The sequence below is a fragment of the Topomyia yanbarensis genome, chromosome 3 (assembly GCF_030247195.1).
Source record: "Topomyia yanbarensis strain Yona2022 chromosome 3, ASM3024719v1, whole genome shotgun sequence".
Classification (NCBI taxonomy): domain Eukaryota; kingdom Metazoa; phylum Arthropoda; class Insecta; order Diptera; family Culicidae; genus Topomyia; species Topomyia yanbarensis.
Genome location: NC_080672.1, coordinates 6,352,264 through 6,379,191, shown reverse-complemented (window position 1 = coordinate 6,379,191; position 26,928 = coordinate 6,352,264). Strand labels below are relative to the sequence as shown.

Here is a 26,928-nt window from a genome sequence, read left to right as displayed (position 1 = left end):
CCATCGTAAATTCCGAGTGTGTGTTACCTATGTGGAAAAGCTTAGTGCAAAAATATGCACCCGTTCCGATATATAGTGAGAAGGCGGTTGGGCAAAAAATGATCATTTCCGAACAGGGTGGAACGCAATTGCCGCTAGGAACCAAAGCCAACTATGCGTGTTAAAACAGTGCGGCAGATCAAAAATCATCAGCGGGTGAACAGGAAGATCCAAAACGAATATGGTTGGTATAACAAGTCATACGATCACTGAAACGCTTAAGAGAATAACACCTATTCGTTTTTTTGCAAGCGATTCCGCGAATCGAAAAACTTACCACATGAATAACCACGTGAAAAGTAACTTGTGTAAATTTAAATCTACTTTTCTTAGGAATGGAGGTACATTAAATTGTTTTCTCCAGTTAATAGGTTTGGATGCACGTCAAAAAAATCAAAAACTTAATGCTATGTCGCACATCTTCTGACCCTACGTTCCCTATCGTTACACTTCGTTACAAATTTGGTATATCCCCTACCCCACAAAATGCTACGTCATTTATGCATTGCCCATAAGCTTAGCAAGGTTAGTAATTTCGCGTTTTGATTCCCCGATAGCCTCTACTTCTACTGCGAAAAGGTAATCAAAAATATAATTCCAGATGTTTACTCTGGAAAACAGTTGCAACTTATCTTCCCTAGATGTAAGGTGAATCCAAAAGAATTTCATCATCTTCAGACAACAAACTCGACTTATTTACTAGAAAATAATGCACTATATATTTGATGATGGTACCGATAACAGTCTACCAGACATATACGTGGATACGCGTATATTTGCACTGTGTTTTTGGGTTAATTTAGCTAATTATACGATATTCGTAGACAAGTGTAATACACACGGATACGTAATCCATTACGGTTCCATTTTATTGCTCAGTTAATTTAGATAAATCGCGTCAAAAAATGGAAGCTGATTCAGTTTCCTTCATATAATGTATATATTGGTTTATTTCCTTCACTATGAATATGTGTTCGAGTGAATTATGTTGAAGGAGATATTAGAAGTTTTGCGCTGGCCACTCGAAGCCTTCTCGAAGGTCACTTAGTAATCTTCACTACAAATCCAAATCTGTAATTGAAGTTACGTATTCAGTATCTTAATTTTATTATGTCGCATGAACTCATGTGTTACGCAATAAATCTACTCACTTCGTTCATAGCACTTGCTCTCTGAACGGGTTAAGCTGAAAAAATCTATCCTCTTTTATTCACGCTCAAAGAGTAAAAAGGTCAACATCCGCCTTTCAGTACAAATTAAATATGCAACCGAGTGCATTCCGCCGCAAGGCAAGTCATATTTTGAATGGATCACTGGTTGAACACAGCAATAGAAACATATGAAAAGGAAAAAAATATGAACATGGGATCACACGACGTGCGATATTGGCACTTCTCATCCATCATCACCATCATCACGAATCATCATGACCCGCCGCCGGCATCCCATCATAGTATGCTTCGGTGCTCTCTATTGAGCTACATTTTTGGCATTCATCAGCAACGATCGGTTGCTTTCTGCGGTTGATTTAACTCCGGCTGATTCGGGCGCATGCATTTTGAAGAAACTCTCTTCTCATATGTTGTGTAACACACACGTATCAAAACAAACTTCCGTAACAACATTACCCGGTTTGATGTAGGAAGCTGTGCCGAAATTAGTCCTCCCAAAGCCCTCCCGTGTCTACATGTTAAACGCAATATCGCACGTGCTGGCTGTAGTCTCTTTCTCATTCGAGAAATGCGTTTAGCCAAAATTTTGCTTTTGCTATTCCACAGATGATTGATGGATAACAAATGGTTATACTCATCACTAAGGTGGGTGCTCCAACAGTTGTAGTAGTGTGTTATTTGCTTAATTTCTAATGTCAACTGGAATGATTTTTTTTCGTTTGGAAGATTCTTCTCAATTTACGCACCACAATTTTAAATACACATTAACTAAATTAAAAGCAATTTCGATTTTTTTCCTATAAAGCGAAAGCTTCTGATTACCATGTTTACATCATAAATGGATTATATCATAAACTGTTCAATAAAAAATCGTAAACAGTCGATCATTGAGTTCTACAAGATGACGACACGAATGAACTTATGATGAATGAAGTTCATGTTTGACAATTCTCGGTGGTTTGTTTACTTTGTCAGTTACGTGAGTGCGAGTGCAACGGGTGCTCATCTGTTACATTCGAACTTACGTAACTACCATGTAAACAAACCACCGAGAATTGTCAAACGAAGTTCATCCGGCTCATTTTGTGGGGTTATGTCGGTTGGTGTAAAACCTAATTGGTGCATCAACCCTGGATAAAATTGTGAAAATTAATCGTAGTGAGCTGACGAAGCCGGCTGAGGCTGACCGAAGAAAGATTATCGCTGTCATACGGTGAACAAGTTGAAAATTAAAATAATCACCAAGACGAGCTAGCGGTAAACAATTGAGTTAATGAGTTAAGTGGATCATTTTGGAATGATGTAAATGAAATTGGACACGATTATTGAAAAATGAACAATAGGAACCTTTGGATTGAAGCTGCACAAAGTTAAGTTGTTATAAGCCGTCTGTGGACAATGAAAAGCTTCGATTGTCTTAAACATGATTTTAACGTATGAAATGCTGAGAAATTTTCAAATTTTATATGCTATTGAGAACTGAGGGATTCCATCAGAAAATGTTCGACCATAAAATACGATCATCGTCTATTCGAACAAAACTTTGCAGCTGTGTTCGGTTTATAAGTCTTTATGATTTTGGCAATTAGAACATTTGAACATAAGAGCCATTTTTTAAAAGGACGTAGAAGTTTTTTCATGCAGTATTTTCTAAAAACAATTGTTGGTTTACCGTATTTCATACAGCAAAACTATCTGAGTTACAGGGAATGAAAACTTCTATACGAAAAAATATACACTGAAAAAAGTTAAATTTTTCACAAAAACGAAAAATTGCAAATTGTTTTTTTTTTTCATTTTTTATCTGTCATCTACAAAATCGAAAAAGAACGGAATTCTTTTTTTTTTAAAGGGAGAAACAATCAGTACAAAAGTTTCCAGTGGCGGATCCAGAGGGAGGGTCCTGGGGGTCCGGACCCCCTCCGAAATTTTTTAATTTGTTAAGAAATCTTAAAATAATTTCTATTTTAAATTCGTTCTAAGCTCAAAATCATTCTAAATCTGATTTAACCACCAAAACTTATTGGAGGTTATTAGATATTACGTATTATACACTGAACATTTCAAAATCAAAATTTCAGACCCCCTCCAAAATTTTTTTCTGGATCCGCCCCTGAATGTTTCTAACGAAAACTTTAAACATGTTTTTAAATTTAATACAAATTGGCAGACAAAACTATGATTTTTTTATAATATGATTCTACATGTTATCTCAAATCAAAATGCATTCAACGAAAACAAAAAAAGGATGTAAACGCGACGTGCGCAATTATCGTGGAATTGCAGCCTTGTGCGCTACATCCAAACTATTCGAGTCAATCGTCCTGAAGCTTGTCACTCACAACTGCCGCAACATAATAGCTGAAGAACAACATGGATTTATTCTTAAGCGATCTACCAGTACAAACTTAGTTCCGTACACATCCTACATAACTCATGCACTCCAACAAAGACATCAAGTTGACGCGATTTATACAGACCTTACTGCAGCTTTCGACAAGATCAACCACCGTATAGCTGTTGCCAAACTCGAACAGCTGAGTTTTAATGGACATTTCCTTAATTGGTTACGGTCTTACCTATTTGGCCGTCAAATGAGCGTTAAAATTGGAGATACTGTTTCGCTACCATTTGCTGCTACCTCCGGAGTTCCACAGGGCAGCCACCTGGGACTCATAATCTTCCTGTTATACATGAACGATGTCCACCCTTCACTAAAATGTGTCAAGCTTTCCTATGTCGATGACTTCAAGCTATTCACCATCGTAAAATGTCTTGATGGTGCAAGACTTCTTCAATGCGATCTAGAAATCTTCGCTAATTGGTGCAGCAACAATCAGATGGTCTTGAATGCATCTAAGTGCTCCGTACTATCCTTTACTCGTAAGCATTCATCAACTATTTTCAATTATGAACTTTATGGCAATAATCTTCGGAGAGATACTTCTGTTAAGAATCTAGGCGTAATTCTTGACTTAAAGCTAACATTTAGAGACCATGTTTCATACATATCATCAAAAGCTTCCAGAACACTTGGATTTATCTTTCGTACAGCCAAAAATTTCAGAAATGTGCACTGTTTAAAATCTCTCTATTGCTCTCTAGTACGCTCGATATTAGAATATGCATCAGTGGTCTGGGCACCATTCAATCAAAACAGCATCAGCCGAATCGAGACCGTTCAACGCAAGTTCTTACGATTTGCCTTCCACCATCTTCCCTGGAATGATCCAATAAATTCGCCCGCATATGAAGACAGATGTAAATTCCACTGTTTAGTTGCTTTCGTTTATAAAATTTTTGTATTATATTGTAAGTAGTACTTAAGCAAGTTTCTCTTTTCAAGTTTGTGTTAGACATAGTTAATAGGTACTGAACTTACTTGTATGTTCTATCATTGTATATTATATATATTCTGTGTATTGTATAGTAATTAGCTTTTTTGTCATTAGGGTTAGCATATTGCCTGTTGAGAATGAAAAGATGAGAATGTTTTATGCCTACTGGAGAAGAGGCGAAAATGAGCTTCACTCCAGCGGGCTTTTCCTCCACAAATAAATAAACAAATAAATAAAACAATATACGAAAAATTACACCTTTTCAAAAGTTATTCGTGGTTCTCCATCTGGAACTATCAACAATCATGAAGAAGCTATCAAAAAAAATTCTGGCAGCAACTTTTAAGATATTTTTTTTTATAATCACTACTATTAGTACATAAAAAACTACTTTCTTATTGGATATGATTCAAATTGTCATTTCTAATCAACATGCTCAAAACAAAAACTTTCAAAGATGGTATAGGTATTTCAAATTACGACCTTTTCATAAGTTATTCGCGTTTCTCCATCTAGAACAATAGCTTTTCCAAAATGCTCATAACATTTCCTGCAGCTTTCATTTTGACATCAAAGCGATATTGGGAACTATTTGAAAGATACACGAATACAATGAAAATACGATTCAACTGTATAGTTGATCCTCATAGGGTAATGAACATTTTTATTTTCGCCAAGTTTCTATCATTTGAAGCCGTTGGTTAGAGCAGCGTCTGCCATCTTCGTTCAACGTATTGAGTCAAATGGTGTAAGGGTAAGGGTTCCAGCGTAAAAAAAACAGTTTTTTGTCAAATTTTGTTAGAAAGATGGGTGAAGCGAATCGATCGAAACTTTTGTACATTATACTACATCATTTCAATAACATTCTATATTTTTTTCATGCAAAAATATCAACTAGCGACTCGATGACGAAGCTTTTTGTGGAACGTCTCTGGAAAAACACGATTTGCGGTGTTATCTGCCATTCAAAAATTGCTTGACCGATTTATTTGAAATTTTGCATACACATTCTACGTAAAAAACCCCTACGATGAGTTTTTGGGATAATTTTTCAATTAGGGGGGCTTTTTACTCATAAAATGGCGAAATTATTCTTAAAAAACAGCGATTCCGCCATTTTATTAGTATAAAACCCCCCTAATTCCCTCAAAAACTCAACGTAACAAAATTTCAAATATCTCGAAAGCTATCGCATTTTTAAAGATTTTAGATAAATGCATTTTGAAAATTTTTGCATTTGAAATAACACTTAGAATTGTATTAGAGGAACCCAGGGTTATTCGGACCTACCTAAGCAAATCGCCCGTTTAGGTGGATAGAATTTATCGGTCAGTTTGAAACCTCAGCTACATTTTTGAGCCAAAAATTATTTGCCATGGGGTAGCGCTAGTCGGCAATTTGCAAATCTCTACTTTTTCTCACCCTTTACAATGTAGAGTTAATTCGAACTTCGCAACGGGGCAGTTCAGACCGTCAATTTTTTTATTATGGAATTATGTTTACCTATGAAATCTTCATTGGAGAAACTCCTTAAGAAACAAAAAATTAGGTTCAAACAAATTAATCTGGGTAGTCGCAGCTGTTGATTGACGCATCATGTATTTTCAATGGTGTGGTGTGTGCAAACATGTGCGCAGCCTCAAGCCACTGAACGGTGGTTGATGGAATAGGGAGTCCGAATAGCTCCGTACGCTCAGTTCGCACAAAAGTCATTTCCAAGACGCTCAGTCTTGAAAATGTCAGTGTTTTCACCCAAACAAAAATCATTCCATAAAATAGGAGCCTCGTGCTTTCCAAAATACTTACCTGATATTTTTCGCTTTTAATCTTTACTTTAATCACGGTTTTACTATTGTAATGATTTTTGTTTTGAGAATGTGCGAAAAAATGAAACACGTTGTTTCTCTTTTCTTAACTAAAACTGCAGAATGAGACTCATCTGTCAACATTGATGTTTCAGAATAATGCTTCCACGAATATGTACGACAGACAGAGAGTCTTACGATTTTCTGAGAAAAGGATGGGGTCTGAATTATCCCCACTGTCTTAATAGCCCCGGTCTCTCCCTTATAATAAAATACAGTTTCGTCTGTCAATTTGTATGAAATTCATTAGAAAACTAGAAAAACGATTTACTGATATTTTCTCCATTATACAATTATATTTTCTTCTCTCTTAAGCTAGTTATTGCCAAATGATAACATATTTAAAAAATAGGTTTCTGTGTTATTTAATGTTTTAAAATAAATTTTTGTTTATGTGAAAAATGTCACTGTCCGACTACAACGCGTTTGAATGTCAAAATTTCATATCAAATTTACGTTGAAAATCAAACTAACAGAAGATAGAGATGTGAACAGATTCAATTACACTAGTAAAACCACCTTTGGTCAGTTTACAACATCTGTCAGTCATTCCAACTAGCGAATCAAATTATATGCCAAATTATGTTATATTACAACTAGCGAATCTAATTGTATGCCACCAATTAAAAAATGAAAAAGTACAATATTTTAGCCTGTTTATAATTTTTCTAAAAAGTTCATATGTTACTCAGTTATGTATGACATTATTATTAGAAATAGTGGACCAAAGTATTTTTAACACTAAATAGTTGTTGCATTTCCTATCACGTTTCTTTGTAGCGCCTGCTACTTCCAAGCATCCTTAGTGCGAAATTCAAATTAATCTCAAAACTTTTGTAACATTCGATAATTAAAGCATTAAACTATGTTTGTGTTCGTGGGACAAATTGATTCCTAGCATCAACTATAAAAAGCCTGATTTAAATGTAAACTTTGTTTTATAAATAATGATCGTAGAAAGTAGAAAATCGTAAAAACATTCCCAGCTTTGTCGGCCGCTGCAAGAAAATGACCTCCTTCGAGAATTCCAACTAGCATTCGGTAGAAGGTCTAAAGTTACAAACGTAATAAGTGCAACAATTTTGCAATAATGGAACCAAAGACAAATTATATTACATTGATACTTCGGTCTAGAAAAAAGACACAGCCTGATTACTTTAAACGTTTTGCAAATCATCTGATTTAAATATTGTATAACATAAGCATTGCGGTGGCCTTTTGAAAATCAAAAAGCGTTTTGGCAACTGAAATTTCTTCTGCTTTCTTTGAAGGGTTGTGAGATAATTACAGCAAAATGATTTTTTTGCTAGTAGAGTTCTAGTACATCTTGGTGTGATGTAAGATTAGGATAATGGAACCAAATTTTGGCCGAATTGAAATGATTGGATCTCATTTATTGTACTTTTCACCAAATATAAATCAGAAAACATACATTTTTATAATCGATTTTAGGCAAGAATCGTTTTTTCTTCAAAAGTTTAAATTTGAAATCAGCCCGCACAAAAAAAACCGAATGATTCTCATTTTTATTAATGACCAACAAGCACTAATACACTTCGTAACCTAATTTGATATGAATTGTTCTCTCTACACTCCTGCTCCGCCCGGGTCGAAACTCACCGGACTAACAACATCAGCAGCAGCAGCAGTGGTGGTGGAAAATGAAACCGTGGTTACCACCGATTCGTCTTTTTCGTTCCCGCAGCCACTCGCAAAGTTTGCCAACTGTATGAATCCTCCGTATAGAATGCCTCCGCAGCCCCTTGGGACGTCGTATGGTGTACAAAATGACCATCCCATCCCCGGCACAGCAGCTACAGGCACGATACCATCGTTATCATCATCGTCGTCAGCAGCTGCGGGAGCAGGAACCGACTCATCCCAGCACCTGCTGAGTCCGCCCCTGCGAACTCATTCCAGCAAGTTTCCGGTAAGTGCGGTTTTGCGCTACACTGTCTCGTATTATATGCTCTCGTCAAATGAAACTCGCTACTATATGCTCGAGTAATTTTTATTCACATGTTTGTTCGTTTATTTATTTTCTCGTTGGGGTTTCCTGTAGATTGAACGAGAACTAGTACTGTCATCCAACAAAAACGCTTCCAAGATTCCGCTGATGCAAGATAACCGAAACTCAAACATCCCATTGTTGAACCGGTCGTCAGTTTCCGCCGTCGGGCCAGATTTGCCAACCAAGCAGACGCAGGCGTGGGTAAGCATTTTTTTTTTTTGAAAATTGATTATGACTATCAACGCTTCTGTAATATGTAGATGGGAATGATAAAACAATACAGGCACAGTCAAAAGATCGTGTGCAAATAATTTATGTTTTCACAATGAACTTTTACCCCATCTCGTTGCATTTGGTCGCCAAAACTCTTCATTGAAAAAAGGTGTAATTCCTCACCGCCCACAACAGGCCTGAAAAAGTGTATCAGGAATCAGAATATATTGGCTCAAATGGTACGTTCCCCGTATGAAGTCGGGGATTTATGCCTAGCTGCGTCTTTTCATCATTTCCTGAGCGGAAACAAACACGAAAAAAATCCGTTCATAAATTCATGAACTAAAAATCACGATTTCGTGAACTGAGCGATTTACGAAAATCGTGACCAACTTCCTGAAATTGTGGATAATAATCCTCGTACTCATGAAGCTATGTGTGTTTTTAAAAAAACTAGTTCGCGCAAAAATGTACATGGCGTTACAGTGCAATTTTCGGTTGGGTTACTGTGATTGTTCCCCGAACATGTTTAGTTTTTGTTATGATTCTTGTTTACACTTTCGGGATACGTTAGTCGTGATTTTCGTAATTTCTCATCACGTTAATATGTTTTTTTCATAAGTTTAATATCGGATTTTTCTGGCAGAGTAGCATGATATCAAGGTTTTAGTCACAATATTCGTAATTCATATTCACGTTTTCGTGATATTTTATTCACGAGTTTCGAGTTGAATTTTTCTGGAAAAGTAGTGTCACTTATGTTCCTGATTTCAGGATCTCTGTCACGATTTACGTAACTTCTATTCACGTTATCGTAATATTTTAGTCACAAGTAGAGTGATTTTTGTTCATAATCACAGGATCAAAGTCACGATTTTTGATATCTTAATCACTTGTAATGTAATTTATGTTCATGGTTTCAGAACCTTAGTCAAGTTTTCCGTAATTTATATGCACGTTAACATGACATTTTATTCTTGAGCTCACGTTCAAATTTGACACGTGCAGTAATGTGACTACTGTGCATGTTTTAATCACTGTCCGATTTTTTTACTCGGAGTAACATGACAATATGATTTGGTTCATAAAACCGTAAATGGTTCGCGGTATCTTGTTATGTGAACTACATCACGAACAACATTCGTGGCTCTATAATATGTTGTTGATACTCAGCGCAGTATTTGTTTGCTGGCCAGACATCACATTGAACCTTATCAAATGAATACTGATGTACGAGGTCCGAATAGTTTTCTTATATCTGCTGCTCGCACCTATTACGCTATAGGCTGCACATGAATATATGACATATCACAATACCCAAATTTTGTGAAATAGTTCACGTGAAAATTTCAAGACTATGTGCAGAGTTGTATGAAATAGAAAATGATAACGCATGTCTTCTAAATATCATAAGCGCTCAATATAGATCGTGAATCATGTACTACTAGTGATGACCCAGTTCACGAATCCATGAATAAAATTATATGATTTTGTTAACTATTTCAAGAGCTCGAATAGTCAGTCGTGAAAATTATATTAGGAATCATGAACTAGTTCACGAACACATGAACGATATTTGTTCTGGCATCACTGCGACACGGACTACTCTGATGGGCGACCTCTTGTTCAGCGGAGTGGAGAAATGTCAGTGAAAATTATGCGAACGTCATTGCGGGATAACCTGAAAGCTGACATTATCACGTGGAACCTAAAGTGGACAGTTCAGTTAATTTCCATGATTATATTAAAAGATTACTACCTACTAGCGAGTGTAGGAAACCTGTAAAAAGGAATAATTACGATACTATTGAATTTAATTGAAGGTAGTAACCCTTTGAATTTGCGAATTACTTACCTTATTCCATGCTTAAAAATACGTAAATGTAACTTTAACCTGAAAATACTTACCTTTAGGAGAAAATTGAATAACCTATACTTACCTGCGTACATCGACTGAATTAAAATTGATTGTTTCGGATAGTCAGAATAGAAGGGAAGACTTGATGTAAGTAATCTACTTTATTATATACCACATTTCTTGCAAATACATATTACAGCTTTGAGCTGCTGCACTGAGCGTGGGACTGCTACAAGGAGTTTCCCAATGTCCGAACAATCCTCCGAACAATATTTTTTTGGTTTTGTGAACTAGTTCACGGTCACACATGGCCAGGTGTGACTATTATATTAGGAATCATGACTCAGTTCACGTTTCTATGAATAAGGTTTCATGATTTTGTGATTTCAAGAGGACGAATTGTCAGTCGCTAGAGACCATAAATCAGTTCACATATACATGAATAATATTTTTTTATTTTGTGAATTATTGCACGAGCTCGTATGGAAAGTCGTGAATATTATACTAGGAATCATGAACTAGTTCACGTATATATAAAAATTATTTCATGGTTTTGTGAACTAATTCACGATCATGAAGGGTGAGTTGTGACTAATTCGCCAAAAATCTGGAATCAGTTCACGTATACATGAGTAACATTGTGTGATATTGTGAACTATTTCACGAGCACGGATATTGAATCGTGACTATTATATTTAGAATCATGAACTAGTGCACGATGATTGAAAGAATTCATGAATAACATTCCGGGTTTCGTGATCTAGTTCACGCGTAAATTTGTTTTCCAGAAGCTATGAATAAAATCACAATTTTACCTTTGGTTTTATGAACAACGTTCATAAAGTTGTGAACTAGTTCACGTACAGAAAATCGATTTACTAATGGTATGACGGAAACCGTGACTGAAGTTCACAAAACAAAAACAAATATTTTCACAACTAAAAGCGTTATTTAGGCGTTACTGACTGAAAATGGAACATAATTATTAGACATATGGTTTTTGTTCATGGTCCTGTTTTCGTTACGTAAAAACATAATTGTTTCTGGATTCATGGCACTTTATTCACGTTTTTGGGAACAATTTTTTTTTTCGTGAAGAAAAAGCAGGAGAGAGGAAGTAGAACGAGAAGGGTGGGAAAAATAACAGCTCAAAAAGAAACAGTCGGTAAGTTAAACTCACAAGTAGTTCAAATAGCCTGCAAGTAAACCTAAACCTTTCTACAACATTGGATATGGAACTTTAGTATGTCTCTGGGCAGTTGCATATCAGATGATATGTGGTTTCGTCCGAAATCCGAATCACCAAAATGAGATCTGTGAACATTGTTCACCTCCGAAACGATACAACCTGAAAAGTGTGCATCAAAGAGACGCTTAAGAACATGTTTTTCGTCCATCACGTAAACACCATCTCTGGTTTTTAAGGAGTTCATCTGAAAATCTTTCGATTTTGAGAGAATTTTATTTAACCTGCCACTTATTCAGACTACAGAGATTAGTGCGCACGTTTTTCCAGCCAGTCTGCTTTGTAGATCTAAGATATTTCTTATATGCACTACGAGCTGACCCGAAAGCCCTGGAGTCATCATGCTGACGCCGGTTCCAAGCTATTCTCATGTCCTTCTTCATTCTTTCAAGCTCAGTCCTCCACCAAGGGGTTTGTTTCCCTAGTAGATTTAATAGTACGAAGTGGACAACCTTCTTTGTAGGATGCTACTGTGAATGAGTTTGTCGTATCCATGACGTCATCCAAGTCGTCCATTTGATTAACTGTTGGAAAATATTCATTAAATTTAGTCGAACAGCTATACAAAGAAGAGGTCTTAGAGGTGTGTAGATTTGGGATACGAAATGTTAGTTAGTGGGAATGAACTAAAAATTAGACATCAGACGATAATAAATACCCGGGCCTTGGTATCTAGCGGGGAAATTAAATAGATCAAAGGTGTTGGGGTGATTAGTTGCCGTTGTGTGTGATTCTCGCTTTGCAGGCAGGATACGATAACCGTCGCCAGTGGGATAATCATATGTTCTTTCTGGGATGTCACCATACCCAGGGATAGCATAAGGGTTAGTGCATTGGGCCGGAGTCTCAAAGGTTGCGAGTTCGAATCTCGCCTCTGGGGGGAATTTTTTTCACATGATTGCTTAACTTCACTATTTCCGATCGTTTTTCCCCGTTGGATACCACCAGTCCAAAAAAAAATCTTGTAGAAGTTATTTTCATCGTGTTAATAAATTTTATTCTAATTTATCAGAATGTATAGAATCATAAGAGGATATCGATCCTATCATTCTGCATTGTTCACCTTTATCTGAAACAAAAATAAATTTTCCGTCTGGCTGTTTTAATTTGGTAATATAAATTTTTCATTTTGGTAAATATGCGCTATGTAATAGGCATTCATTTTTGAATTTATCATGAGATCCACTGATCCACTGAGATATTTAAACTGTAAGGGCCGGAGTTTAAGTTGCACCGGGTTTTTAATAAATTTAACAGAGGAAATACTTTGACAACATTCTCGTCAGCCGGTTGTCCACAGTAATTATTACATGATATCGCTACCAACACACATACTACAAGGTTTACTCTTTCCGTTTTACGTGGTAAGAGATACAGATGAAACTACAAATAATCTGATTCTTACACTTCGATTCTTCAAAGATTATAGAATACTTTCAGGTACCCGAATATGTTGAATAATTTTCCAATATTTACAATAAATTAATACATGTTATATACAGAATGAAGTATAACTCAGCTATGGTTTTTAAACCGACTGATATTAGTTTTATTGCGTTGAAAAGATAAGTAGGAAAAAAATCAAGTAATGAATTATAATACTTAATAATAATAAAACTGTGACAATTGATAATTACCAAGTAATGATTATCGTGTGTCGTTCCATAATGATAAATGGTATAATTATAAGCATAAATGTATTATTTGATTATTAGGCACTAGAGCGAATTTTCAGCCAAATTGTTTCATTCAGAAAATATAGATATTAAACATTTTTCTTTCAGAACCAAGCACAAATCGAAGTGATCCATTCTTCCATCACCGGAACTATTCCTCGAAATGCAGTCCGTCTACCAGAGGACGTAACTGCACTAGCCGAACGAGACAGCAGCGCCAAGGATAAGGAAACGGTGAAAAAATCCGTATCAAAAAATTACCACAAACTTAAGGACCTCATTTCGTCGAAGTTCAAAAAGGACAGCTCGGAGGGTACAGGTGACGAATTAAACAACGTTTCCTCGATTCTTCAGCAACAGCACGATAGTCTCGGATCGTCGTTCCTCATAACAGGAAATAACCCAGGAAACAATCTGAACCACGCCCAATCCAACATTAACCTTTGGAGTACTAACGCGAGGGGCGATTCGCCATTGTACTATCACAAGAAATTTGCGGATCCTGCTGATGGTTACAACGGTGACATGTTGAGTGGATTTCGTAGCTTGAAGGCTATGTCGCAGCCACAATTAAACACAGTATCCGGTGGACAGAACTATCCAAACTTCTCCCCGAACCCGATGGATGGCACTGACAGCGACGACGGTGGATTCCGGCAACAAGACCCTCCTAGGATGAATATAACCAATCCCATACAGCAACACAATCGACAGACCCAGCAAAATTACGTTCATAATTATCGTCATAATCATCCGCAAGGATCTGGACACCAGACACCACAAATGACAACGACTAGCTATCAGCACACTCCTGAAGGTAGACACAAACTTCTTGCGGAGTACTCGGATGGTCATCTCTCTCATTCGCATGGTGCTCACACGACAATCAACATTGGCGAATCGAGTTACAACGGCCACGAACATGTGGATAAACATCAAAAATTAAATGAAATTTCTAGTTCAAAGATGGGACAAAAGCCACCCATCCAGAAGATAGGGAACTCAACGCAACACGGAAGTGATAATCATAGCGTGAACAACAATACTATAGTTCAGATTGCTTCCGACTCCTCGCATGTGGTTCAGAAGCAGATTGATTCAATTTCCAGTTCGGATTACGATCGAAATGGGAATCACAGCTCGAATGTTGATTCTGGGCGTGGAAGTGCTGCCTATTCAAGTGGTAGGAAGGGTGGAGTGCAGCAACCGGTCAGTGTGAATCAGGTTGAACAAGCTGATCGGAATCGGAGCAAATCAGAGTCGGAATGGGTTAGTTTTAGTTGTAATCAATAATTAATGCTCAATTATAAAAAAAAATATTTCCATAGATTGACGTAGTGGATGCAGAATTGCGTAACATTCTAGAACCAGGAATTAAGGGCATGATGATCCGTCCAGAGAGCACCATGTCAGAAAGTGCTTCCTCTATGTCTCCACCATTGCCGCCTCTTTCGCCAGAAGGAGGAATCTCTTATAACGCAACCAGTAACGGTGTGAATAATACTCACACTAAATCAAATGTCAAGAATCAATCCAAGCAAGAGTACGGAACAGATACCTATAATCGAGCAAGCAAGAATCCTCAACCGATTGGTCCTTCCAAAGGTCATCCATCAAACAACACCATTCAAAACTACATGCACAATCTTAAGTTGTCATCTAGTAGCAAGAAACATGAGCAAACACTTCTCAAGAAACATCGTAAGTAAGACTATTTAACAGGACCATAAACGATTATAAATTATTTCTCTTACAGTATTTGGCTTGGACTCGGATCGAGCCTCAGTGACAAACACAACTCGTTCACTCGATCTGGAGTCACTATTGGGTGGACCATGGGAAGCAGGTCAGTCAGTTAGTGAATCGGAAACTGACGGTGGTGGCCTTCAACAGATCCGTAACCAACTTGAAGGGCTTGAAACGATGTACAGTGAGGTACTGAAGATGCTCGGCAACAGAATGGCCGGCTACGACGTTCAGCAGCGGGTGAACCGAAGACGACGACACGGTAGCCTATCTTCGCTTCCGTCCAGTTCGGTTAGTGGACGGCCGATACGAGACCGTAGGCGAACAGATGAGCGCCGAAAAGTTCGGGATATTCGAGGGATCAACAAACGCTTCCAGCGATTGGAATCGCACGTTGTTACCCTTGCTCGAAGCGTTGCGCATTTATCGTCCGAAATGCGCTCGCAACATGTTATGTCTCAAGAGCTAGAGGAAATCCGAAATGACATGGCCATGCTGAGAACACAGTCGATGCATCACATACCGCTGAATGCTAGTGCCGCAGCGACGGCTAATGCTACTGCAAAAGAGCCAATGAACTTGACAAATCCCAGACGGGTCAAAAAGTTAACGAAATTTTTCGGCGAGGATCCTCCGTTGATGAAGCTTTTTCTAAAGAAGTTAGGCTACGAGGTAGGAAAAGTATAAGATATGCGCGATTTAATATAAGCTTTTCAAAAGGGCTGATCGATTTTGAAAACAAACTTTTATTTAGCTGATTCCCCTTAATTTGCTTTGATTTCAGCGCAAAAAATTTGCGCAATTGCTGCTACGAAGGTAGCGATGCGGATTAACACATTTTTCATTAAATTTCATTCACGGATGGTATGCATCTCACAGCAAATAAAGAGAAGAATGAAAACGTTCTTCGCACTTTCATGAAAATCGCCGCTCTTCTTTTTTTATGTTATACCTTTACACTAGATTCTTTGTTACTTTCCACGATTTTTTTCCCAATGATATCTTTAGTCCTTTTGAAGATTTAAAAATGAGTTTTGACGTGATGTGCAGAAAACATTTCATTCAATAGATGGCAAAACATGAAAATGGGTTTCGTTTTCGTGAACAATTCAGATAGACCTATATTTTTAATGTCTACCTTTGTACATAAATTCTTCTTCTTTCATGCATTCCACAGAAATACGCCTCGATTTTTGAGAACGAAAGGGTCGGCATGATCGAGCTACCGTATCTAGGGGAGGAAAGACTGCAAAAAATGGGCATACCTCTGGGACCTCGGTTGCGTATCCTGCAGGAAGCCCAAATTTCGCTCTGCCGAGACACAACACTTTGCATCGTATAAGTCAAGCATGAGTTTTTGTTCTATCATGTCGTCGCCGAAACATGGGACCAAACGAGCCAAAGACAACAGTAGATACTTATAACAAATAAATCCAGTGAACTATACATTGCTTACTTAGATCGTAAATGTGTATTACCGCGATTATTTTTAATGATTAGTGTACACTTTATTCACTATCCATGTGTAACTGCAGATTTTTACGAAGCTTATTTTGAACGAAACACATTCTCTACAGTTGTGGAGCCCTCAATACTCAATGGAACGATATATAGTAGTATTTAAAATTTAAATAAACGATTTTTAATCACTATCTCTGTAACTAGCATATGTACGTATGAGTCAAAAAGAAACAAGGCAACAAAGCAACCAGAGAGCGATAACGCATTTGAATCGTTTTTGAGACTGCGGAGGGCATTTAGACAATCGGCATGTTAGTCTTTCATCAATTGTCAATCTTTGCGGATTCATTCAACTCCAGGGCTAAATAGTGAGCTATGAAGCGGTGTGTGGGTATCCTGGTTGTTATTTGCTTGGTGGCAATCGCACGTGGGGAAATTGTCAACTTTGCCAAATGCAACGAAAGTGGTGAGTACTCGAAATTTTCTTCTTGTGCGTGTTGACGAGAATAAGTAGGTCGCCTGAGAGATCAAAGTACGTTATCAGCTGTTTCGTCTACCATTTGTGTGTTCCTCAGTAAAGTGCACGATTCATGAAGTCCGTGTAAATCCATGCCCGGAAGCTGCACATAACAAGCCGTGCCTTTTGCTGAAGGGTACTAACGCAACGATTACGTACGACTACACTCCGGACTTCAGTGCCAAAAAGGCAACCGCGAAAGCTTTCTGGACGCAGACTGCAATGGATTTGCCTTTTGCCGGAATGGACTCAGAGGGCTGCAAGTACACTAGCTGTCCAATTGTTGAGGCCCAGCGACAGACTTACTCGTACAATTTGCCGATTCATAAAAAATATCCAAGTGTGAGTATTTCGATCGCAAGTTCGGTGAACTCAGGATCTGATTTATTGCTCATTTCAGCGCGCATTTGACGTTAAATGGGAGCTGATAAACGAGGATCAGGAAATGTGCTGCTTTATTATTCAAATTGCGATCAAGGCCAAGAGGGATCGAAACTAGTGATTTACGAAGCGTTGTGCACTTACTTGTGTTTGTAAATGTAATGTGAGTTAATATAGCTAACGGTTATTATAATGCACGGTGATTCAAAATGGAACATTAACAGGGATTTTTACTTTTTGATTGAAAATATGCCTATTAGGAAAAGCTCTGTGCTGCGAACGAGTTGGAGCGGTTTGATGTTTACAAAAACCTGTCAGTTTACTTTTCAGAACTTCGAAATAAAGCTTTACAATCTGCTTACAAGTCGCAGAATAACTAGTGTCATGAAAGATTACGCCAGACGTCAAAATCTTTCACAATTTTTATTATATCAGAAAGCTAAAAATACGACAAAAAATCGATTTTACTTATTTGCCGTAATTTATGGAAACAAATATATAAATGCTACAAGTGCTTCAAAATAATTTAGACCGTATAATTTGTAGGCAATAGGCTCTATATCTACGAGATTAGCAATATTTGATTAAATTATATAGAGAAGTGGTTTTCGACTATTTTCGGTCTGTGTACCCCTTTGGAATCATGTTCCCCTTTCTGAAAATTGCTTAACACCGTTACCCTGTCTGAAAAGAAAAAGTGATTTTATGAAAGCCATTTTTGGTGGCCTTTTTCAAGGAAAATTATCTGTCTGTTACTATTGTCATGGATATTTTTTCCACCAAGAACAGCCAAAACGTCGGACAATCAATAAATAAGTCGTTTGATATTCATACAAGACTGCGAAAGCCAATACCCAAACATAAAACACCACCAATAGATCAAAAAGATATAATAAAACGAACGAAACAAAAAAAATAAAGCCAAAAATGAAAAATAGGTTATCCAATTCACCATAAAATGAATTAAATTAAAAGAATAAAATACGTAAATCAAATTAGCTTAGCTCATTAAATGAAAAAAGCTATAAAATTATTGGAACAAATTAAATTGATTTAAACTAACAAATTGAACAAAATAAATAAGTGGAATGACTGATCATGAACTAAAAAAATTAAAGAACTGAACAAAATTAATCAAACGAATTAAATGAAACAAAGGAATTTAATGAATCTAGTAAATACAATTGATCAAATGAATGAAATGGATAAAATGAATAAAATTATTGGAATGAATGAAATGAATAAAATAAAAAAAATAAAAAATAAACAAAGCGAATAGGATTGAATAAATGAATAAAAAGAAGAAGAAAATTACCAGAACAAAATGAAAAGATTAATAAAATGAAAAATTTAGCGATGGTAAAAAGTTATAAGTTAATAGAAAAATAAATTTTATCAAACAAATAATTAGGATGTAATGAATAAAACTGAACAAATAGTCAGATTAAAATGAAGAAATTGAATAACATGCATGAACTAGATAAAACGAATAGAAATCGTAGAATGCAAACAGTGAATAAAATTAGTTAAATGAATGATAAGAATAAAATTCACGGAAAACTGATCAGAGTGAATCCAAAGAATGAATCGAATAAAATAGATAAAATGAACCCAAATGAACAAAGTGAATAAAAAGAATGCTGAATGAAGTAAATAATTATAGTGAAATGATCATATACTTAAATTTAGTCAAATATTAAAATTGAATAAAATAAACAAATGGGATGAAATCCATGAAATAAGAAGATTGAAAAATTGACAATTTAGAATTAAATTAAAAACAATTTTTGAATAAAGTAAATGAATAAACCGGATTGTACGAATTTGAGAACCATTGTATGAGCATATTGTAAATTGTTTTTGAAAATCCCATTACCTGAACAATGGCTAATTAATATGCAATGATTTTTTAAGGTTTCCATTCTTTTTTGTCTTCACCTTTTCGTTTTTGTTCTTTTCTTGGCGGCTTTGTTTAAGATTATCTGATGTTGCTGCTTTATCGATGGACCATAATTAGTCATCAGGAACCTGCAACGTTCAATTGTGTTGTTTGTTGTTTATTTAATTGTTTTGGAATTCAAAGTTGTCTTTTTGGTCACATATTCCCGAGAAAAAGATTTTTGTACAGAATATGTAATTCGAAATAGTAAAGTGAAACAAGGTCACATGTGCTTTCAAGTCCCTTAAACAGAGAGCGACAGAGGGAGAATGCGATTCGTGAATGAGGCAGGTAGATATTTCGAAGTTTTCAGTTGAATTGAAGTAAATGGTGTGAAGTGTCTAGTCTATGTTGGTGATTGTGTTTTTGTCGATAGCATAAAAGGCGTGCATTCAGTTGATTGCAATGCAGTCTCTTTCCGGTCATCCTCATAGCTTGCATATTGTTTCGTTTGGGATTCTCGTTCAGGAAATATGGATTAATGAGTCCTATACAAACCAATACTATGTAAACGAAAAGGTTCAAACTATCATGATAAGTATTTAAAATGTTGGAAACGCAAGTGGTCATTGAAAGTGTCACTGGACATAAAAACTGCTGTTGATGGATGGACATGCTTGAAATTACAAGTCTTAATTTTCTGCGAATACATATAGTTCTAGTCATATTGGTCATTTCTTGCTACACAGAAATGTGTATGGCAAAAATGTAGTCAGCTCTGAATAGAACTGAATAAAATTGGAGTTTAGTTTTCGTTTTTTGATCCCCTGTCTACCCAGTTCAACGTTTCGAAGGGATATACCTTCATCATAAAATATTTTATTTACCAATTAGGATGTAATATTAAACTTGAATTTGAAATATTCAATGTACAATACGTAATATGTAATACCCTTTTTTAATTAAAATCAGTTTTGATTGTCGAATCTGGTTTGGAATAATTTGGAATTTAGAACTAATTTAAAATAGAAACTATTTTAAAATTTATCACGGAGATACAATCCTGGATCCGCCACTGGTCTGAGGCCGTCATGCCCTTTGCTGTATCAATAAGTTGTCTCCAGTTCACTCAGTCCAAGGGTGTTGGTTGCCAACCTCGCAGGGCGCGAAGATAATTTTCTTCTTATTTAATCAAGTGGCAATAAATAAACTTCTTATCTAGTCGAAAGTCAGGCTTATTCCTTTTTCAGATTTGGTGGAGATGAGTCGGCGACGAACCTTTGAAGAATGAGAATAGGATACATCTAATGTTTGTTCTATATCTACATATCAGTAACCGGTGAGAACATGTTTACGTGCCGCAGTCGGCAGGTACTCATACAGCGTTTTTCATAGTTCGATTGTACATCAGGGCGGAAAATGGAAAGCGATATTGTGAAACAAAAGGTATGCCCGAACCGTGGTGTTTTGGCGCATGATACGCTACGCGTTGTCGCAAATCGGTCCCACTTTATGAAAGCTTCTGCATATCGGGGACCAATCTTGTCATTATTGGCAGTATATATAAGCTATATAGTGTACCCTAGCTTACATGTAGTTTCACAGAGTGTTTTTATTACACCGAAGAGGCTGATAACATACACTCTATACAACAACACTCGATACAGAGTAAACAAGGTAATAGAACACAACTGTAAACTTCGTTCTTCTATTCCGGATCATAGGTTCAAAGGTAACAACTATTTTATGCACGGCTAAATAACCATGAATAGTGATGGATGATCGTATCGGATTAAACACCAAAACAAGTTTGAATTTTGATTTCGTTTTTAGCTTTTCTGTTGGGTCGAATGAAGAGTGTTTCGTAATCGTGGGTGTGAACAGGAGAAATGAATTTCCGATCAAATCAAATACGGCAAAGAAGCTATTTTGGCCCTATTAGGGAAGGTGTCGTAATTACGTGGCATACAATCGATAGAATCTTTCTCTAGAACTAATATAAATAGCCTGGGGATATTCTTCTGCTTGAGCGCAAAGAAAACTCGAATCAAATGCCCCAATTATCACACTACCATTTGTGTCAATGCGTTAAACAAAGACGACAGACGCTGTATGAACCAGAGTCTTCAAATGGATAGTGTCATAACAGAAACAAAGCGAAAATAGGCTCATTACCATACGACAGGGATGTTATGCACCTCAGAGCAAATAAAGAGAAAAAAACCAACGCTCTTTGCACTTTTCATGCGAACCACCGCTCTTCTCTTTCACAATAAACCTCTTCACTCCGATGCGTGTTGCTCCCACACGTGTATTCTACTCCATGGCTGCACGCCACAAAGAGTAGAAATAAAGAGGCTCTTTAGTGTGTATCTTGGTCCCACGCGCACGTAAGTAGAGAAGGCAACCAAAAAACATTTTTAAAACGTTCTTCCGGTCAAACTTTATCTGAATTGTAGTTTGATTCGCCTTCTGACCTACTTTCCAGTGAGGGGAGGCACAAAAGAGTGGCTCTTCAAGGTGACTCTTTGAACGAAATTGTGCAGCTCTTGGTGCACAGATCTTACTCTTTTTCGTTTTCAAGTGTCTCTTTGTGCGGTCGTTCTGCACATCGCAGTGTTCTTGTGCTGCTCTATTTTCAATCGGTGTATTTCGCTCTTTGTGGCTCATTGTGTGAGCAAATAACAAGCCTGCCATACGATAAAATTGAAAATAACATATCAATAAGGCCAACATCTTATTTCTCACCCCATATAAAGGTGATTAAAATTGTAAGCTAAGCCACAACCTGGGAGAGATACCTTTTTCGGTTTTTTTAGATTTATGAGAGTTATTAGTCTTTTTTAAATGGCTCATCGAGAGGTAAACCACGGCGCATTCGACAAGTGAGCATCATCGGAATCGTAGATTACAGGTAATAATAGAAAAGTACGCTACCCCACCGCACAGCAACTGTTGTGGCAGTCTGCGACAGAAACAATGTGTGATGTATTGTCACGCTGATTGCAGAGCCGTATCAAGATCGGGAACAGCTGCGATATAAGTTATGGGCAGATTCCCCATTGAAGAAGTGATTGAACGCTCATACGAGGGCTTCGTGATCGCCAAAATTAACGGCGTCTTCGTGTGCAGCTATTACACTCCTCCAAGAAGGCTGTCAGTAGAGCAGTTCAGCCTAATGCTGGAGCAGTTAACCGAGCAGCTGATCGGTTGGAAGCCGGTAGTCATTGGCGGTGACTTCAACGCAAGGTACAGAAGCCGGTGTTGCTACCAAAGCCAGGGAAGCCACCTGGCGATCCGGCCTCGTATATGCTCATATGTTTGCTGAATACATTCGGAAAACTCCTGGAATAGATCATACTTAATAGGTTGAGGAAATTTACGGAAGGTGAGCGCGGACTGTCCAAGATGCAGTTCGGATTCCGCAGAGTGCTGAGCAGGCATCTAAACAGAAACGAAGAGGAGATCGATAACAGCGCTATGGTCACGATAGATGTGAAGAATGCATTTAACAGCGCTAGCTGGAAAGCCATCGCTTCAGCGCTGCACAGAATGAGGGTTCCCGACTTTCTATGCCAGATCCTGAAAAGCTAATTTCAGAGCAGAGTACTACTGTACGAGATGAGCGAAGAGCAGTCAATGCGAGTCACAGCGGGCGTTCCCCAAGGCTCCATTCTCGGAAAAAACTATTTAGAACGGGATGTACGATGGAGGTGTCGCTGAGAGACAATAGATGCGATAGAGAGATGGATGACGGAGTCAAATTGATAACTCATCACAAGACGGAGGTGTTGGCAGTAGACGTCGGAGGGCACGCGATTGCATCGAAGCGTGCACTGAAGCAGTTGGGCGTGAAAATCGACGACCGGTAGAGCTTCAACAACCACGTCGAGAAGCAGCACTAGACGTCTGCTATCTACTGTTTCATCATCGATACTCCGATATGGGGTTCCTGCCTGGGGTGCTGCGCTGAAAACCAACCGGAACAGGACATTCCGGCTGATGGCCGTACGAGTCGTGAGTGCTTACAGAACAATATCGTCGGAGGCTGTATGCGTTATCGTCGGGATGATCCACATCTGCACTACTCTGGCTGAGGACGAGGAATGCTACCAGCGGAGAAATGCACGTAATGCAAGGAGACTGGCCCGAGCGGACTCGAAGGAAAGGAAGGTGGACCCACCGACTCATCCCAAATGTGTCGCATAGGAAGCTTGGAAAGGTGAACTTCCATTTGACGCAGTTTTTGTCCGGGCACGGATGCTTCCGGAAGTACTTGCACCGGTTTGGACATGCTTCGTCACCCCTTTGCCCGAAGTGTGCAGACATGCAAGAGACACCGGAACACGTGGTCTTCGAATACCCTAGGTTCGAAAAAGTTCGTAGGGATATGCCTGGTGTGGCAGTTGACAATATCGTCGAAATAAACTTGTTCCGCTTCTTGTATCTACATTCCTAGTTTTTTTATTTCGATTATGGAGGTTTTAACCTTAAGGTCATTCACCTCTTCGAGTTAGAAGAATATCTAACCCTATGTGCTGTGTACAAGGCAATCGATTTACCAACTACGCTACGCCCACCTCTAGTTCCTAGTTTTAAAAATAGCTGTAATTTTTTTTCTTTGTAAAAAAAAACTATTGTTCGATCTTGTATATCGAATCGTATTTTTAATTTAAGATTGTTGTAAAAAATGTTCCTCTCAATATTAAAAAATATATCTATTTATGCATTGTAACTTCTTAGTTTTAAGATATTCAAAATGTAAAAAAAAAGAATTTGGCACCGCCAAGCTAACGTATTTGTGCCTATTAAATAAACGAACTGAAAAAAATGTCGTCGAAAAGATGTGCCACGACGAGCATACCTGCGACGCTGTCAACAGAGTGATTACGAGTATACTCTCTTAGCTGCAGAGGAAGTGGTGAAAGGACCAACAAAGTAACGCCATTGGCTAGAAAGTCGCTGAGAAGCCACTAATCGGCCTTCGAGCGAAATTCCACCGCCGAGGAACTCTCCGGCTTTGTAGACTAGGTCCACCGCCGGAGACCAGTTGAGTCGACGTCGACACTCTACCGGGTAGCTCCTGAATAGGCTACATCCACCGCCGGGGATTAGACCGAATAGACCGCGTCGAATAGCTAGCAGTGTGTCGTTAGGGCGCCAGTGAACCGGAAGCTACGCTCCACTCGGAATTGCTGGATGGACCTCAGTATCTACTTGCTACCGTTCGGTTTCGCGAGAACGAGGCTAGATCCATTGCTATGGTTTGGGGACTAGACCGAGTAGTTCGCGAACAAGTAAGGGCGAGAGCTGAATGGTTCATCGGGGAAGTGGAGTGGAATGGAACGAACGTGGAACCAAAGGGCTCAAATGAGTTGTCGTGCTAAATGGCACCAGACAGGGAGCCAAAGGGCTTAAGAAATTGTGGTGCTTAAACCAAAGAAGAATCGGTATCGAGGGAACTTTATTCGGCGGGGAACTCTCCGTCGGCGTAAGCTAGATTCACCGCTGGGGACTAGACTGAGTAGACCGCGACGAGACACCACAAGTCGCGGGTCGTCGGTGCACCAGTGAACCGGACGCCCTGCTCCATCGGAATCGCTGAACTGACCTCGACACCTGGCTGGTTGGCTTGGTTTCGGGAGATCTTCTCTCACCGGGGAATTCTCTATCAGACTAGGCTAGGTTCATCCTCGGGGACTAGAGCGAGTAGTTCGCGGACAAGTCGGAAGCTCAATTTTATGGTCAACGTGTTTTTTTGTAAGAAAAAAAAAACTGTTGGGAACCGATCCGTTCAAGTACACCACAATACATTTTTCTTCAATAATCTTTTTAGTTTTTAGATTTCAGTTGAGCGGTTCGTGTTCATCGCAAACCTTTGCCAAAAAACACGCTTCGGGGGATGGGCCATAACTCCAAGAAACTTGAATATATTCCTAAATTCAACTTGTTTTTTTTCTATCTTCGATAGTGCTACCAACGAACTGTCTTTCGCTCTTTCAAATAAAATTTGCATAAATACTTTTAAAAATCACCAACTTAGCTTACTTTTTCGCCACATCTTTGTACATAATCTCTTTATATGATGACAAAGAGGCCGTCTTAACAACGCTCACTCACTTCTTCGAATAGTATAGACCAATCATGGCGCAGGTAACTGCTTTCACGGAGTTCATTATTGCCTTTATTTGCACTAATTGTACATTCTACAGAAATAGTTAAAAAATTGTTGTTGCAAATTTGCAAGGAGATAGCACTAAAATCTACACTTTTAATTCAGTGCGACGGCAGATATTTACGTTCGTGTGAAATTTTGGCCGAAAATCACGAAACGGTGCTTCTGCAATGAAACGTTAGAAGTATTCTACTCCAAAAGAAATGTATAGAGAATTTAATGGATGCAATGTGCCCTTACTTTTGATACTGTGTAGTAACAGATTAGACCCTATGCAAGTGAGATATTTTCAATAATTTTGTTTTAAACGATAATAGTGATCTTCCGCAAATTTGTTGCTTTTATTTCTGAAAACAACTCTATCTTGAATAATTCAAAAGTTTGTTGCTTGTATAAAAACCTTTAGCGCGCATTGTTCAATATGTAAGGAAGATATCAGGATACTTTGGTGCTATCTACCGAAGCTAGAAATAACCAACGAACAGTTCCTGAAAACGTAATACTTTTCAACCGTTTTAACATACCCTCCTCTTTTTTGTCTCAGGTAAAAAGGGGTCATTATAAATCATCATATAAGAAATGGATTTTTTATACAGAAACAGTGACACTTAATGTCAGTTTTCGGTATTTTTTGGCAATAATCATTACAGAAGCTTTCTTGAAAATCTATTGGAAAAATAAAAGACATGTTTAAATATTATCGATAATTTCTATTCTGGATTTCAAATTTATGTTAATGTGATTCTCGAAAAACAAAACCTGTCGAGAGCGTGTATTCGTGGATCATGATTTTTCTATTTGCATACACTGCTGCACATAGTAGATGCTTGGGATTATTGGCATGATGCGGGTATATCCTTTTTAGATTTGTTCTTCATTTTATAGTTTCCAACGACTAATTACTTAGTATTCAAAATTCATGAAAAGATGTCGAAATTAAGTAACATGCAAAAAATATCAACATAACCCTCCTATTTGCCGTCCTACACACTTTTCCTACACTCAACTGAAAAACAGTTAAGTAGCTACTATATTTAGTATGTTAGAAAAAGGTAGTAAGTGCATGAAATATTACCAATCATCCGAGCCAGTTAGATGCAGTATTATCCACATTTGCAACCTAGAAAAATAGAAACGCTGAAAACTGAGCGAGTAAAGAAAAACATGTAGGGTAATTTCGGGAGAGATGCCGCACTTTCTTTATCTCCTATATAGGGTCACTTTTATACGGTAATATGATATTGTTAGTTTGTCCTTCGAAGAATTGCAATACTAGAAATGTAAAATAAACCTTATTAACAACTCACAAATATTTTATTAATGATTATGTGCATCCAGTTGCATCACGGAG

General features: G+C 37.8%; 2 protein-coding genes across 11 annotated transcripts in view; both read left to right on the top strand.

Annotated features, from left to right (window-relative positions):
* The window catches only part of LOC131692760 (uncharacterized), a 123,302-nt gene extending 106,513 nt beyond the window's left edge, over window positions 1–16,789 (top strand). For 6 of the 10 annotated variants that reach the window (XM_058980004.1, XM_058980009.1, XM_058980007.1 and 3 more), the window contains 6 exons: window positions 8,052–8,344; window positions 8,477–8,626; window positions 13,527–14,687; window positions 14,747–15,119; window positions 15,175–15,836; window positions 16,342–16,788. In XM_058980004.1, coding sequence (XP_058835987.1) covers window positions 8,144–8,344; window positions 8,477–8,626; window positions 13,527–14,687; window positions 14,747–15,119; window positions 15,175–15,836; window positions 16,342–16,506 — 2,712 coding nt within the window. In that variant the 5' untranslated portion in view covers window positions 8,052–8,143 and the 3' untranslated portion in view covers window positions 16,507–16,788. Of the gene's footprint in view, window positions 1–67; window positions 224–8,051; window positions 8,345–8,476; window positions 8,627–13,526; window positions 14,688–14,746; window positions 15,120–15,174; window positions 15,837–16,341 lie in introns of those variants that run through there. The other 4 variants (XM_058980010.1, XM_058980006.1, XM_058980001.1 and 1 more) reach the window with 3 other exon arrangements.
* Window positions 16,790–16,901: 112 nt separating this feature from the next.
* On the top strand, window positions 16,902–17,738 carry LOC131692767 (MD-2-related lipid-recognition protein-like). The gene is made up of 3 exons (XM_058980024.1): window positions 16,902–17,091; window positions 17,201–17,484; window positions 17,543–17,738. Exons 1-3 carry the CDS (start codon window positions 17,001–17,003, stop codon window positions 17,639–17,641), a joined length of 474 nt encoding a protein of 157 aa, XP_058836007.1. The 5' UTR covers window positions 16,902–17,000; the 3' UTR covers window positions 17,642–17,738.
* Window positions 17,739–26,928: the final 9,190 nt, after the last annotated feature.